The sequence below is a fragment of the Lampetra fluviatilis genome, chromosome 33 (assembly GCF_964198595.1).
Source record: "Lampetra fluviatilis chromosome 33, kcLamFluv1.1, whole genome shotgun sequence".
NCBI lineage: Eukaryota > Metazoa > Chordata > Hyperoartia > Petromyzontiformes > Petromyzontidae > Lampetra > Lampetra fluviatilis.
Genome location: NC_136307.1, coordinates 2847130 through 2864652, shown reverse-complemented (window position 1 = coordinate 2864652; position 17523 = coordinate 2847130). Strand labels below are relative to the sequence as shown.

General features: G+C 52.7%; 1 protein-coding gene across 3 annotated transcripts in view; it reads right to left on the bottom strand.

Moving 5' to 3' along the window:
* Positions 1 to 17523, bottom strand: part of LOC144943936 (uncharacterized) — a 92016-nt gene that overhangs the window by 26956 nt on the left and 47537 nt on the right. For 2 of the 3 annotated variants that reach the window (XM_078871829.1, XM_078871828.1), the window contains exons 3-4: positions 8069 to 8859; positions 1661 to 1820 (exon numbers count right to left, since the gene is read on the bottom strand). In XM_078871829.1, the coding sequence (XP_078727955.1) occupies positions 1661 to 1820; positions 8069 to 8859 (951 nt within the window). The remainder of the gene's footprint in view (positions 1 to 1660; positions 1821 to 8068; positions 8860 to 17523) is intronic. The other variant, XM_078871830.1, reaches the window with a different exon arrangement.

Here is a 17523-nt window from a genome sequence, read left to right as displayed (position 1 = left end):
GAAAAGAGTTCTTCCGTTATTTAAAATAAAGACGTAAAAAGAGAACCGATGTCTTCGCTATCGCCAATAACAACCCAATCGTGCAGAGCTAAGATGCGGTAAAGACGCGTCCCTCCGAGGTCATCAGACCATTGCACACCGTTGCAAATGAGATGTTCCACCTTGATCAATTAGCCGGGTGAAGTATTCTAATTAATGAATAACACATTTTTTTTTAACTACTTCCAAAGCCACTGCAAGAGGCCTCGCCCACTCAACACGTTGACGAGATGTCAACTACCTCGCCTGGTATGCAGGAGGTCGTGGGTTTGATCCCGATCCTGATGTCTGTATATTTGGATTTTGCATTTTCTCCCCATGGTCGCGTGAATTTTTCCTCCGGGTCCTCCGGTTCTTCCCTCCACATTTAGAATCAACATTAAGCGCTTGGAGTATTTGGCTGTCGCTACAAATGTCCACACGACGATCAGCCACTTCGTTGAGCTATCAAGTGGCCAGGTCTATTCTGAAAAAGAGCTGCATAAGCTCAGGTGGGCCCTTACCTGGTGAAAATCAAAATAGTTAAAATAGTAAATATGTGTTCCAGGTTGAACTCGGGTTACGAGAGCTTTCCCACCAACGCTGGGCTGAGCGATCCGACGCGCTGATGAAAACGTTTCGATGTCACGGGGAATTATATATTTTTTTTTTCTTCCCCGGATCTCGCTCCAAAGTCGGATTACGCGGGCCACGTTTTGTGAGAGGTTGCAATTTCCATTTCCCACCACCCCCGCGCGCCACGGGATCGAATTGTCAATTAACTATTTAGCACTGTGAGAGATGAGCACGCGTTATCACGGGCAGCGGCAGTCGCGAGCAACACCTAGGGGCAGCGTCTCCCCCGTAGCCGCCACCGATACCAATAGCCGCCATTCGCCACCAAGTGACATCACCACGGCACCTGTGCCAGGCCAGGTGCAATTTGAGGCCACGTGAAAGTGTCAAAGGCTCGCTGACAGGGAGGTCTCTGGACAGACCTTTGGTGCCATGGGTCGGTCGACTGAGATGACCAGTAGATGCACCCAGCTGTACCCACCACTCTGCCAACTTGTTGCGTTTTAGCCGCCCGATGCGGCGCTCGTTGTTGTGAGCGTCGCTCCTCTGCCCTCCGTTGTTGCTGGAGGGCGACTGCATCCAACTGCCTAGCAGCAGCAGCAGCGTCCTTCACGAGCCTCCTCCCATAGCCGCCACCCCCGCTACCATCATCAGCAGCATTTGTAAATATTACCAGCTACACTGCTGAATCTCAGTGGATAGATCACGGCCGATAACGATGATAATCATTTACTGTTCCTTAATACAAATAAGAGTAAAGCAGGTAAGGACAGCCAGCCACTTTGTAACATTATTTATTTAGCAAGGTTTCCAAGGGGCGTAATCGTGCCAACGAGTAGCTTTCGTTAAAATCGGCATTATCATCCCGGGCAGATAAATAGCTTCTTGTCCTTTAAGAAACAAACCGAGCCAATAATTGAGAGATTAATGAGCAAGATTAGTAATCGTTTCAAGCAGATCGAATCTATAAATCGCATTACAGGACTCGTTCTTTCCTTTAGCCACCGTATTTGCTCTGCGAGCATGTACATGCGCACGTGCGTGCGTGCGCGTGCGTGCGACGTACCGGACCGCGGATCCTCCCAGAGGGCGGAGATTTTGGCGACGAAGGGCAGCGATCGGCGGCGAGCTCCGGAGCGCAGGAGCACGCAGTCGCGCACGCGCACCACGAGACCCGCGCAGCGCACCGCCGAGAAGCAGCGGCGCACCGCCAACTCCGCCTCGCCCTGAGCACACACGCACAGAGACAAACAAAGATGCCACCGTTTAGCCTCGCACTCAGTCGGGACAAGTGCTGTTAGCGAGCAGCATCTGTGAAGGCGGGCGCGGCACGCGAGGCGGCGGGTGGCAAACACCACGCCCCGCCGCCTTTGTCTCCCCAGTGGCGATGTTTACACACGGCACCAGTTACTCATTTGAGGCCGAGTCGACTTAGGGGAGGGGCCTAGGACCGGTTCAAATAAAATCGGGGTCGCCAGGTTCGTGGCGCAGCGTGCTAACCGCTCGCCCTGTACGTACGTACGCACAAACACACGAAACCTCCCGCGACATTCGGTCGCGCAAACAGTCAGGCAGTCCAATGGAGCGAGAGCCGTACGGCAATAGGCTGCCGAATAGTCGAACGCGTTTAAGCGTGGGGGGGGGGGCGTGGGGGGGGGGGGCACGGTAACTCTTGTAAAGACGATCGAATGAGCAAAACTTTGGTGTCAAGTTGGGCTGCTACGTGGAAACTTATCCTTGGGAAAATCGTCTACGTTGATGAAAGGATTGGTCTGCACCTTGCAGACACAAACCAGCACAAAGAAAAGCAGGACACTTGCAAATCTCCAAATATGCATCGTCCCGACACCAAGCTACCCATCGGCTTCCATGCTGCGAATTAAAAACACTTCCCAAGACAAACGCACGTTGGAAAAGGTGTTACGCACGCATTGCGTGCGTACGGATGATTTCTCTTCTTCTTTGTTTTAAATCTCCATTGCAGAATACAACCCCCACCGTCAGCAAAAAATAAAACGCCCGCCAAGGTCACGATAATCAGGTGTGGGAGGGACGAGAGCGAGAGCCAGAGCCGATTTACGGCCAGCGGTGTTATGGGTACGCGGACGCTCGCGGTACGTGGACGTCGGCGACCATTATTTGGCTCGTGCCGCTTCCAAGTCAACTCGGCCTAAAGCGAGTAACCGGTGACGTGGGCGACAATCGGCATTGCTGGATGAAGAAGGGGACGTGGATAAAATGCTCGCAACTCCGCAGAGAAACACTGCATCCCCCCCACGGTGTCCCCCTCCCACGGTGTCCCCCCTGCTGTGTTCCCTCCCCCCTCACTGCCCCCCCCCCCCCCGCTGTGTCCCCACGGTAAACCCTCGACGGCTGGTGCCGTAAAAGGGACTGGGATTAAAAATAGCGGCGATAAAGTCGAGGTGAGCGTCACAGGCAGGTGACTCCCAGCGGTCACCCCGCTCTCTCGCGGGTGAGACAGCGAGTGAGCGGGCGAGACAGTGAGCTGGCGAGACAGCGAGTGAGCGGGCGAGACAGTGAGTGAGCTGGCGAGACAGTGAGCTGGCGAGACAGCGAGTGAGCGGGCGAGACAGTGAGCTGGCGAGACAGCGAGTTAGCGGGCGAGACAGTGAGTGAGCTGGCGAGACAGTGAGCTGGCGAGACAGCGAGTGAGCGGGCGAGCCCCGGTTACTCAACCCAAGTGACACAGCGGCAATTGACATGGCGGCAATGTCACGAGGACGATGGCGACAGTGACTGGTGTCGTCGGGTTACGCCGAGATATTGCCGGCGATGTCATCAGGCGATTTCGCTTTTGCACGGCGAGCGGAAGCAAACGGCCCGCCAATCCCACGCCGGCGGTGGCTGTGAAGGTGGGATGGGTGGCGCTGCGGTTTGGAGGACCATCCATCGGGAGGTTGCGACGAGCTCGGACGTCGGTTGTGCTATGGGGAAGGCTGGCTCCTGCCACAGTAAGGTCGCGCTTACCACCGGCTGGCTCAGGGGTTGCGGAGGATGATAAGCGCGGTGACACTTTTGGTCTCCCTGCTCGCTCGCGATTGCCAAACGAGACTTTTTGGGGCTGCAAACCGATTCGACTAAGCGCAAATTCTTCGTTCGTGCGGCACCGACGATGAGTGGATACGTTGTCGTTTGTAGATGGGGGGGGGGGAGGGGGGGGGGAAATCTAAATATTATCCGAGTTCTTGTTTACTCTCCCTCTGCAAACCTGCAGATGGCTGGCAACCTTGGATAGAGAAATCTTGGCAAGGCCCCCGCCCCCCCCCAGTATAAAAAAATAAGTCTCCACTCCCCCGAGTCGCAGCAATGGCACCGGCAGATCGGTGCAACTTGCGAGGGGAGGAATCTGCTCAAGGTCAGGGGTGCGGGCGTTTGGGAAGAAACTAAACCATTGTCTATTTTTAAACCAAAAAAAACACTTTTAAATCAAGGTAAGTTAAACAAAGAGTGCGGGCGGTGGCACGGCGGTTGGGGCACTGCGCTAGGAACCCCACAACTTGAGCTCAATTCCTGGCATCGGTGCCGAGTAACCGGTCTTGGGGCCCCCCCTCCTGTCGCCACCCCCGTAAACCGGCACGACGCGAGAAAGACATCAATTAGCAGGGCTGCGAAGCATTAGCCGAACGACGTCAAGGTTTTATTGCTCGTCAGTTGAACCGTCGAGGGCAGATTCTGTTCGTGTTTATAGTGCATTTAAACGGAATTGTTCCCACCGTTGTGCACAAGCGTAGCCCACGTGCGCGCACTCGAATTGCATGCGCAGAGAGTGCGAGCACTTCTCACGTGCATGCATTACGGTAGCGATCGAGCGCACGTGCGTACGTGTGAACGCGCGCATGTACCGCAGAGGTGTTCGGCGGTTGTGCCACACAGCTCTCGTACCCCGTAACCCGCCCCCCCCCCAACCGCACGTTGTTCGGCACGACGTCCGACGTTTCGCTCCAGGTGCCAGGAGCATCGAGTTACGGAAGAAGCGCAGTGGCGCGTGTGCCCGCGCGCTCTACCCCGGAGATCGCTCGCTCACACAGGTGTCGGTGTTTAGTGCCCAGAAATAAATGTCGAGTTTCGCCGATTTGTGTTTTTTCTGCTGGCACAAAGTAGGCACGCATCGTTGCTCATTTGAAAATTGACGCTTTGCCAAGGTAAAAAAATATATTATAAAAAAAAACAGAATTTTCTTTCAGTTTTTTTTTAAGCGGCGGGGGCAATGAACACCAAGCATCCGCTCGCGCGAAAAATAAACCAGGAAATTACGGCCGGTGTTGTCTTTGGAGAATAAAACAACAGCCACGATGCCATTCCCTCTCGTTTGTTTGTTTTAAATCACCTGTTGTGACAGACTTTAACTGTAATTTCAATCCGTTCCAAGAGAGCCCCTCCAAGTGGAAGCCCTTTCCGCCAGCCGTGGCACGAGCAAGGAATTGCAGGGTTGCGCCTTTATCTTTTTACTCAGAGCCAACCATCGATGGGTGGATGATGTACCGGCACGTTCAACTTTTAGAAACATGCCATTAAAGTGTTTCGCTGCTATAAATGTCCAAATGATAAGCCACTTTGCACAGCTATCATTTGTAACCAGGTCGCTTCTGAAAAATGAGTACCTCAGCGGGCTTTGCCTGGTAGGATGAGAATGGTTGAGTTTTATTTGTATGTGCAATTTGTTTACCTTTCTTGTACTCTGCACTACTCATGTTTTTACACTCACTCTGTTAACTCACTCTGTTGTTGTAGTTGTATCCTCAAAACTCAATTTTAACCCACTTCCCAATATGGTATCGACTGCAAACTTGGTATACTTATGTCATACTGATGACACTATATTCTATCATAAAAATAAAAAAATAAAAATTTTAAACATTTTTTATGATGTTTTAACATGTTGTTTCGGCTTGGTTCTAATTGTCCACAGTCAACTGACGTTGGCTGTAATTGGCCACGGTCCCTTACGTTATGGCAAGCTTCGGGGCCACTTCCTGGAGTTGTGGAGTTCTGCCATTACTAGTACATTTCATAAAATCGTGTTTTAAAAAAAGGTTTTTAAATATTACTTACCGATTGTATTGTTTGCTGAAGCAACGTTCTTACACGCCCCTACTGAACATCTGTGGAAGAGCTTCATAGCTCCTCGGAATTCCTCCAGTATAAATACATATTCTGAACTTGGCACCAACGTTGTTTACACAGCATGGGTAATCGTGTCTTCACTTTGTAGGGGGTTTTCAGTTTCCCCCACTGGGTGATTCTATTTACTATTTGGCCATGCCTGGCCGCGGGATCTCTCACACCTCTACGGGGCCCCGTGATTAAACGCGCTGCGCTAGAAAACGTCCCACGAAAGCCGCATCTAATAACAACGCCGGCTTGCGCGCCCAACAATGTAAAAAGGCAGTAGTGAAGCAACGGGGATTAGATTCTTCGAAGAGCTTTGTGGCTCATCAGATTCCCCCAGTATAAATTCCGAGCAGCAATTTGTTATCGGGTGACGTATTCCAACCACGATCAAACCACTGCTGGATGAAACCTCCACCCACACCGCCTGCAGGCTTTCTATGTTAACGAACGGAATTCTTAACCGCTCGCTCGCCGCACTGCTAGTGAAGAGCCCTCCGGCTGAAGGAGATCCCCTGGAGGGTATGTATTTAGAGGCCCTCTCGGCAGCCTGGCAAGGAGTAACCCCCACACTTTACCCCGCCACTCGCGAACCCAGCCCAACGGACTCAATGTGACCGTTACCCATTTTATACCGTGGGGTGGGACAAGAGCCTTGGCGGTGACGTGGGGGGGGGGGGGGGATTTAAGAAAATTGCTCCGTTTGTTTCACAACTGCCTCGCCCGGAGATCTTGATCGAAGCGGCTAAACGATCGCACCGCGGCACCGGCAGCAGCAGCAGATGCAGCAGCAGACGCAGGCACTCCGCAGACGCTACGTTTAAGCAAGCGCACGGCCGAGTGCCAATCGATAATTTATTACCGAGATTTCTGTCGACATAAGCACGCAAGACTGTATGATTGTGAAACAGATGACCGTGAAAAAATATGCGCTTGCGAAATTTGGATGACTCAATAACGGTACAAACGGCCATCGCCTGCAGGGCCAATAACATCTCCTAAACGTACACGCATGGACACACAGAGACAAAGGCTCCTCTGTATAGTCTACAGAGACTGTTGTGGGGCCAACTGCTGTTAGCGAGCACCTATTAAGGCTGGCACGGTACACGAGGGGTTGGTGCGGTTATCAGCACCACGCCTAGACGAACCGTCTCCCCGGTGCTACTGTTTACACTACGTACCTTATTTAAGGCCGAGTTGACCTAGGGGAGAACCAGGATTGGCTTAGACATTCGCCACCGATGTTGGCTGCGAGTGGAAATCGAGCTTGGGTCGCCGTGTTCGTAGCGAGTGCGATAAACCCACGACGCTGGCGCTCCGCGCGACGCACGCACGCACAGATGCGCGCACCGACACACGGGCACAAAGGCCTGCTTAGCCTGGATGAAGCAGCAATGCGAGCGTTGTTAGCGAGCACCTATTCGATGCTGCCAGGACACACAAGTGGAAGGTGGAGGTGGGGGCAAACATCACTCGCGGCCAGCCGGCCTTGGCACGCCCAGTGCCAACGGCAGTCGATGCACCGATACATTTCATGAGCAACATGCGCGCTCGCATGCACCACGGACACAAGGTCCGTGTGAATCCCTGCTCACACGGAGCGACGGCATAGACGGCGTTTATCTCCGTTAGTGGGCCCGGAGCCAGTGGCGCAAATTTCACATTCCCTTTTGTCGAACGATAGTCAGCGAGTCTCAAGGACCAATCAGAAGTGGGAAGTGGGGGTCGCACAACAACCTGCCTTGCCTCACTCCCTGCAGCAACACCGCCAACACCACCAACACACCACCGCCGCCAGCCCAGAATGGTACGCCAAGTGTCACTGCTGTTCAGTGCCGTTGGGTCTGCCCAGAGGCTCGCTCTGTGACCCGTTTAGCTGAGCTGTGAATATAATGGGTTGTGTGTGTATGGGTTGTGTATGTAATGGGTTGTCGCGTGACCAATCGCTTTGTCACGCGCCAAGTGCTTTGAGCGCTCTGGCGTGCCAACCATTGCCACAAGTGAACCGAATTCCAGAGTCCATCACTATCGCACTCGACAATACATTTCTGCCAGTGATTATGTAAAAACCGACAAATCGACACGACAACCCCAACTGAGACGACCCTGTGATTTACCAACATAGGTAGGCATCGTCGCACCACACTTCACCAACGCTTCCTCTACCCTCCCCGCCAGACTCCTGGTGGACACACACACACACACGCGCAACCACCAGGATCCTCACCATCTGCCCTTAAATAAATCGCGGCGGTGGCGATACGAGCAAACCAACGGCAACGCGATCACAGGTGAGCCTCCGGTCCTCGGCCGCCACCCCCGCCCCCCCCGCCCGACTCACCACCACGTAGACGGCCTTCTCGAACGCCTTGCCCACGGGGAACCACTTGCTGCCGCTGCCGGTGGCGCGCCGCTGCCCGACCCGGAGCCTGCGGCCCACGTTCCCCTCCGCCGGCGGCGACGTCAGCTGCGGCGTGCGCGGCGTCCTCGGCGTCGAGCCGTCGTCGGCGACGCCCGCGCCGCCGCAAGCCAGCGCCCACTTCTTGATGACGATCTTGGGCAGGGGCGGCCGCTCATTGCGGCGTGCAGTCCCGTCGCCGGACGACGGCGGGGAGGGCCGCTCCTCCAGCCTCAGGGGCCGCTCCCCGGGAGGCCCGCAGGCCGCTCCCAAGCTCAGCGAGCGGCAGAAGCGTCCGGTCGCGCCGCGCCGATCCGCGCGGCCCTCCGGCGCGCAGGGGGGCGCGGGGTCGGCCGGGACGGAGCTCGGCTCGCAGGACGAGTCTCGGCGGCGGTTCTGGGCGCCGTCATCTTTGTGGTGGTTCCCGTGGCCGTGCTTGTGCTTGTGCCCGTGGCTGTCGCTGGGACTGTGGCGGTCGCTGTGGTGGTGGCGGCGGTTGTTGTCGTTGACGTCGCGGTGATGGTCCTGGTGGTGGTTGCTCGGTGGCGGAGGCGGCGGCGGCGGAGGCTGGAGGCACGGTGTCGTCGTCGAGTCTCGGTGGAGCGTGTCGGGCGGGAGCTGCGGGGACGATGACGACGATGAAGTGGAGGTGGAGGGGATCCGGTCGAGGTCGAGCTTTGGAATTTTCGGCGGGGGAGGCTGCTCATCCCATCGAGATCCATAGCAGCCGGAACCTTCAACGACAGCAGCGTAAAGATAAACATTTGAGGCTCATAAAGGGCACCCCGCTTAAAACGCTTCAGCGTCGACTCGAAGTGCCTTGCATCAACATCTGAACCACGCCGATGCCCTGCTGCCGTTTAGCCAAGGGGACTCACCAGCGGCAGCTGTCCCTGTGTGGGACAAGGTGTAAGGCAGCAGCCTGCATCCAAGCATCATTATCACTCAAGCCCGAAGCGGCAGTGCGATATTGGTGGGTTTAGTACTGAAGACAACACCAGATCACCACAGTTGGTTACTGTAATCAAGTACAACATTACACATCATCACCATCGGCTATGATCCATTCACTGCTGGTTTATTAATTCAAAACATTTCTATAAACACTGCAACCTGCTCTCACGCACCTCTTCAATTCATCACTTAGGTCCCCGCTGACGTTCAACAGCTGCCCTAGACACCCAACACACCCTCGCTACGCCCTGCTGCATTTCCAATCGTGTCGTCACTCCGACAGACGTCTTAGTGAAGTCCAGGTTTTTTGCTTGCACAATTGGTGCGTGGCACCAATCTGCCACTCAAAGAGAATCGCTCTCCGCGCTTGTTGTCAGCGACTTTTGTTTCGCTCCTCTTTATCGCGAACCCGCAAACTTTGTCACCCCTCCTCTCTATTGAAGTTGAGATTATTTTGATGCGATAAATTTCCACACGACGAGCCGCTTCTTAGAGCCGTCAATAGCTTGGCGGGCCTGACCTAGTAAGATAAAAAAAATAGTTTAGTTTTATTTGTATAAATAAATTTGTATAAAACTAAACTATTTCTTTAGGTTTCCTATACTTTGCACTATCGTGTGTTTGTTTATGTAACGCTCTGATCCGCCCCTACTGGAACATCTGTGAAACAAGAGCTTTGGAGCGCATCGGATTCCTCCTGCAGTCCAAATAAAGATTCAGATTCTGAAGTTATTCTATCATTTCCGGTGATTCATTTCCATTATTAGTGATCGTCATAATGACGATGTCATCAGCAAACCTCTGCGATTGATAAGCTAAATGATAAATAAGTTCGTGGTAAATTATTTTACATTGCAGGTCACAACTTACGACAACAATTTGGTAGCTAAATAACGGTACGCACGCTGCAAATGTACACACTCACGCAGGGTATAACATTTTTATAAATAACGTTAACACGCAAACAGCTGAGGCCACTGAAATGCATTAATTTTAATTGTCCCTTGTAATTTAATAAATGTCCTTGTTTACATTTCACGTGCCGCTTCCAGTAGGGCATAATTAGATGAAGCACCATTCATTTCCCTTCCTCCACCAACCTCCCCTCCCACACACCCACACAAAAAGGACAAAGATCCCCCTGTTTATGCCTATAGACTGCCAGCGGAGCAGAGGGCTGTACCAGAGCACCTATTTAGGTTAGACAAAGATAAAAGACAAAGATCGCCCCGCCTCCCACTCCCCATATAGCTTGAACAGACTGTTGGGGCAAGCTCCGCTAGCGAGCACCTATGAAGGCCGACACCGCACACGAGTGGGGGGCGAGGGCGGCCAGCGCCGCGCCCGGCCGCCTTTGTCTCCCGATCGCACCAGATGCTCATTTGAGGCAGAGCCGACCTAGGGGAGGGACCGGTTCAGATAATCGTCACCGGCGTTTGGCCGTTAGCGGGAATCCAACTCGGGTCGCCAGGTTTAGAGGGCAGCGCGCGAACCGCTCCGCTAGCGCTCCCAGCAGGGACGTGTGTGCGGTGTGTGTCAACCGGCTACCTTCCTCCCCTTCAGTGCCCGACGTTGTTTAAACGTCACAAGGGTACACTCATTCAAGGCCGAGTCAACCTAGGGGATAGGCTGCAAAAAAAAAAGGTCGCTGGCATCGTGGCACTACTCTTGAACCCCGTTGTGCCGCCTCTCACACAGATACATACAAAGATCCCCCATGTAGCCTTAAACAGGCTGTCGGGCCAAGTGCTGTTGGCGAGCGCCTATTCAGCCGAGATGGGAGTGCAAGGGGGTGAGGGTATGCTCAGAGCCACGCCCGGCCGCCTTTGTCTCCCCGGCAGTGATACCGACTCACCGCACCGGCGACTCGTTTACAAGGCCGAGTCTCCCTAGGGGAGACCCAGGACTGGTTCAAACATCCGTCACCGGCGTCGGCCGCGAACGGGAATCGAACCTTCGGATCCCCAGGTTCGCAGCGCGGGACCGCCAACCCCACCGCACTACCGCTCCCCCCCACATGAGCGGCGGTCGGCTACGTACGGCGGGAAAGAAGTTCAACAGACATACATACGTACACTCGCGCGCGCGCACACACACGCCCCTAGCAAAAAAACCCTTACACACCCCCCCCTCCTTCTCAGCCCACCCTTAATATGCGCAGGAATCAACAATCAGACCCGCTGCTGCTTGCACAACAGACTTAAAACTGGCCGAGCGCCAGCTGTCCGGCCAGCGTTCACACGAACGCGCCCTGCCGCAGAGAGAGAGAGGCAGTCGCGACCTCAAAATCGCACCCCCCCTCCCCCCCCCTTTAAAAACGCCACTCACAGCGCTGGTGATTATCCGGGATAACACCAGAATTGTAGCCTCTGCATACACGCAAAGACAAAGATGGCCCCCTCCCCCTCCACTGCCTCCCAACAAAGTATAAGCCTGCATAGACACCACAGAGGCAAGTATCCTGTTAAGCGAGCACCTATTAGAATTCTGGCACGGCACACAACGAGTTGGGGGGTGTGGACCGGTACCACAACCGGCCGCCTTTGTCTTCCCGGGCGCCGATGTGCGCGCACCGCTACGGTCGCCTCTCTCGTTAAAAGGCCGAGAGTTGGGCACCGGTTTGGACGGCGCTCGCCACCCCGACGTTCGCCGTGACTTTTCAGAGCCCTTCGACAATCCACCGCTGGAGGAAGGCCTCCGCACACAACGCCACGTTGTGTGTGGGACGCTGCCCGACCGTGCATACGCCGCGCCGGTCAGCTGGTGAACGGGAGGACTCAGGGCTAAAGGTTCCGGCAAGTTCAGAAATTGGTCGCCACCGACGTTTGCCCCGGCGCAGCGCGCTGACAAAAAACGTCACCGCTCCTCAACATGCATATTCTCCTCGACAAGTCGACAAACACAACACACGTTTGTTTATACACAACAACACAATTACACTCTCACACAAATAAGTACGTACACAAAACGCGCACGCTATGAACAACATTTCGGGCAAATTACAATGATGAGCGATGGCGAGACGATTTGCTGACGCGGCAGATCCCACCCCTGAGGCAGCTGGCACCGTTCCACAGGACACTGCGTGCCGGCGGAGTCGCGTTACAGAGTCCCGCACGCGCAGGAACGCGTCTCCTGCGCCTCCCCCCCACCGCACCACGAGCGCTCGGCGCGGCTACCGGCACCGCGGCACCACGACCGCACCGCACCGTGAGCGCACCACCACTCCACCAAACGCCGACCACACCGCCATCCTCGCCGTGACCGCAGTGCTACCCCGGCCCACATCGCTACCGCACTGTGACCCCCCCACAACTAACCACGGTGGAGAGATGTTAACTACCTCGCCTGGTATGCAGGAGGTGTCTCTCTCGCCCCGTGGTGGCGCGGATTTTTCGCCGGGTCCTCCGGTTATTCCCTCCGCATTTAGAATCAACGCGCATTTATGGTAGTTGGCTGCTATGAATGTCCACGTGATGAGCCACTTCGTCGAGGTATCATTTGCGATAGCCTGAAAAGAGCTACATAGCTCAATGGGCCTTACCTGGGAAAATAAAAAGTTTAGCTTTAGTTTAGTTTTAACCAAGAGCACCGCTACCCCCCTGGCCACACACGGCTGCTGCACCGCACCGATACCCCGCTCCAACGCTATCCTCCGATATGCACGATTGGCTATGTATGGTGCAAAAGAAGTTCAACATACATATATCCCAATGCAACCCCACCAGGCCCAGCTAGGATTCCAGCACCGTAACAACCACACTATCTCAGCACCAGAATCTGAATCTTTATTGATACTCGGAGGAATCTGATGAGCCATGAAGCTCTTTGTTACAGTTACAACAAACAATGCAAAACACGATAAGTGTGCAAAGTATAGGAAAAGTAAGTAAGTCACTATAAATAAATAGCTTTCCCAGGTAAAGCCCTCCGAGCTATTATCTTATTTTTCAGAAGCGACCTGGCCACAAATGGTAGCGCATCGTAGTGGCTTATCGCGGTTCCCGGCCCGCACCGGGTGTGGCCCTCGCCGGGGTCGAGACTAGTGCCCACAAAAAACACGTACGCCCCCCCCCCCCTCACCACCATGGCAGCCCCAACAGTCTGGAACGATATCCCTCTGCACATTCGCAGCATCACCTCAATCGCCTCCTTCAAGAGACACTTAAAAACTCACCTCTACAATCATGCTTTCGAGCGACTCTGAGCTTGGCTCCGCGCCTCTGAGTTGCGGCCACTACGTCTGCAAATTTGCGCGCGTTACAAATGTAACTATTATTATTATAACCCCTGCTCCCGCATTTGCTCTCCCCCTTCCCCACCAATCATCATCTCCGTCGTCTTAAGCCTACGAGCAATCCACCGCTGGATGAAGGGCTTCCGCAAGCCACCGCCACCTCACGTGACGCTGCGACGATCTGCCTAGCACACCTGCTGCATCTACGCTGGACGTGCTCTCATGGTCACCTCATTCCTTCCAGCGAACGCGTCCCCCCGCCCAAGGCCCATTCACTTTCCTCGACAGTCAAAAACGACGGTCGCCTTTACCCTGCGCACGCTCTCGCTCTCCAATCCACGTGTTCCTCTCGCCGTCTCTCAAATGTAATTCCAGGGTAATTATCCACACCGCAGAAGGTGGCAAAAGGAGGGGGATGGCTGCCAGGGAGGTGTCACCACTGGTTTTTGGCCAAGTGGAATTGAAGAACGTAAATCTGAAAAAGACTGAAATTAAATAGAAAGCCTTACGCTGAACATACAAATGAAAAGTCATCTGAAGCATAAGTAAATCGTACTGCAACAAACAGCAATCCACCAAGACTCATGAGCGGAGTTGTGACGTGCAGTGGTTAGCGCACTGCACCACGAACAATGCAAACCAGTTTGATTCCCGGCCAGGGCTAACATTTTTTGGTAGGTAAAGTCTGAACCGTTCCCGGGCCTCCCCTTCACCAACCCCGCACTGAATCGCATTTCTCATGAAGCGAAGTCAAACAGGCCCCGTGACCGACACAATGTGGGCGATGCCTCAAATCAACCGTGGATTGACAAGGGGACGTACATTAGTATGATTAAGAGCAATTGGACTTTTTCAATTCAGTTAAACATCCTTATAATCCCATGGGAAGCCAGCAGATTATCTTCATTATTGCAGTCGGTGTTGAGCCGGGACTGAGCGCTCAGCTCGAAAGCAGAAGGTTGAGAGTTTAAATCCGGCCAAGAGTTGAATCGGCCAATCATCCTTACAGGGTCGCTAAAGCGAGTATTACTTTGTGGGGTGGGGGTGGAAATCAGCTGTTGCCCTTTGCAGATACCGATTCCTGCTACAGTAACGTGGAAGTTTTACAAAAAAAAAAGATTTGAGCAAATTGGAGTCCCGTATCAATGAATAGTGTTGATTGACAATTCTGAGAAGTAACTGGAATCGGTAGCCAATGGACGAGACTAGCGACAGAACGACAGCCAAAGAAGTGAGAACGCGCCCCACGACCGTGGAGATGGAGCGATGAGAATCGGCTCACCGTGCAAGGCAGCGAGATGCACGGCAACCGTGAGGGGATGGCGACGGTACGCGGATTACTTCATCCAGCAGTGGATAAACAATGATGCCGATGACAAATTACAGCCCATTTTTATTTTGTTTACAAAGTCACAAATTGTGGAACTCTCCCAAGAGGTGCGATGCTCCAACTGGCTCTTTAAAACGTTAACGTTACAAACAGGCGGCCCCGCCGTGTGCGTGTGTGTGTGCGCGCGCGTGCTTTAGCAATGCGTCGCAGAAATTACCGGAGAGATCCCTGTGGCGGGAGAGGGGGGGGGAATTTCAATCGTTGACTCAGCTGCTTAATCCAATCGCGGTACGTGCACCTGGTCTCAGTGTGGATTCTTGGGAGCAAGTGCACTGCAATTAACGTGAGTGTTGCCCCCCCCCCTGCTGCCCCCTCCCAAAAAAAGGCAGAAAACGTTTGAAGACATCGCCGCCCTCACCCTCATGTCACTCCCACTGGGACACAATTCAAATCCTGTTGATACTTATGACATCACCCTAATGACATCACTACACTCGGTAAATCCCAAAGTGGTTAAAAAAAAAAGAAATCCTGGGGGAGGTTGTGAAAAAAATTACACCCCACCCCCCACCACCCCCTTCCTTCCTGAACCAACATTATCATCCCTCTTGCAGGGGCCGCTAAAATTGAGAACCACTTGGCAGGAAGTCCCACTTTGATTGACCTATAGACATAATGGGCCCCCGTCGTAGGAACGTGGAAATCACTCAACCGCTCGTCACCAACAATGGTATTGCCGTGTGTTTTTTATAGGTGGGGGTTAGAGCGGCAAAACACAGTGGTTAGTGCACTGCACCACGAACCTATTCCCCCCCGAGTTCACTTCCAGGCCATGGTTAAAAGGCGACTGATATCCGAGGCGGTCCGGTGTACGTACGAGCCACCATCAAACCCCGCTGACCCACACCGACTGGTGTGGTGAAGTATGGTTAAACGAACCCCACCCCCCACCCCCAACCCCCGTAAAACGGCTACGATAGACGCGGAGGGGCCTTCGTTCCGGCAGCGGATTGACAAAAATGCTTAACATATAACAATAATATAAATCGTCGTACGTTAACAGAATTTGTATAATTAAGACGCAACCAAAACATTAAAAACAAGCGGTTTGGTTTTCACCTCAATTAAAAATCTGGCCCCCCTCTCTCCGGGTTTGTTTACAACATCTAAATCGCAAGCAATACAACAACAACAAAGAGCAGGGGCGGACGGGGCCGTACTCAGAGGCTTCCGCAGATTTCTAAAATGGCTCAGATTAGCGTGGCTCAGTTTGAGAGAGAGTGTCTCTCCCCTCTCTCGCTCAGTCATGAAAGCGGAGGATTAAGGACTCGGTAGGATAGGGAGAAGCAGGCGGCGCGAATAAATAAATTAATAACGCCCGGTGGCGGTGTTATATTTACACCGTGTGCTAAAGGTCGTCGACACCGATGCAGCTAAGGTAGAGAAAAACGATCACCGTCAATTAAGAAATCGACACGTTTTGAACTACGTATTGATACGAAATGCGGGATGTGTTGAACTTCCTTCGTACCGTACGGAGCCAACCGTGCTAAATCGGAGATGCGGGATGATGACCCGTATGGATATTGAATTTCTTTCGTACCGTATGTAGTTAACCGTACGAATCGGAGATGCGGGATGACCCGTATGTATATTGAATTTCTATCGCACCATACTTACCCAACCCTTATAATTGGACGTGCGGGGGAAGGACAAACCTAAACACGAAAACAGTGTATATACATACACACCCACACGCATACGCTCTCTAGGCTTGCGCGATTCAACATGCTTAATCATATAAGTGTACTTTAGCAAATTATCTGGTGACACTGCTGCTGCGATGGCAGTGGTGCACACGCAGAGTTAATGACTGACACTCGTCGACAATAACACAGCTTTAAGAAAAAATGCGTGTATAAAAGGCAACGTTTCAGGTAATGATCCTTATTGATGTTTTCTGTGATCTGAAGAAGAGCCACCGTTTGAAATGTCACCTTTCTAATATATACATTTCTTTGAAAGCCACGGTGTTATTGATGTTTGGAGTTTAAAAAATATATATAATTTAACAACCCTCTGTCAATCAATTGCTGGATGAAGGCCTCCGCAAGCCGTGTCGGCACGGTTGGCTACGTACGGTGCGAAATAATTTCAACAAATATAAACTTCACCACGATAGGAAGGGAGAACAACTAAAAAAAATTCCACTTAACATTTGTTTTACAAAGCGGTAATTGTCAGGAAAATCAGGGTTTTTTTTTGCGGATTCAACTTAACTTAATTTACACTATGAGACCTCCTTTACCAGTGGCAAAATATAGTAATAGGTTTTTACCCTTTCCACTGGTACAAAAACCGACACCTTTATACAAGGCATCATGTTTGCAATAACCACAACACAAGCAGTCAAAATGCAAACAAAAAGAAACAACTCTGATGATGATAATGAAATGCACTGTCCTTGAAGTTGATTGGTCCACACCCGAGACAGCTTTTCTTAGAGCCTAGTCTCCATTGGTGTTGGACCAGATGACGCCAAAAGGCGTATTACTAAAGCTAATTTGTCAATACTTAAAAAAAGTGTCACTTTCGCGCAAGTCAACTGTCATCGTCCGATTACAGAAACCAACCACCACTCTTGAAAGTGTGGAATTTCAACCACTGCCTACGAGGGGGGGGATGGCTGCTCTTGAGCTGAAAACCCACAAGCCTTCGGGGGCCGATTTTCACCCCCCCCCCCCTACATTTTCCCGCGTTCAACAACCGCCAAACTACCCCAGGACCAGCGATCGGTTATAGAATTGAAAAGCCACCACTCCAAAAAAAATAAACAGAGACCCAAAAATGACAAACGCAGGCACGAGCGTTTTTTTT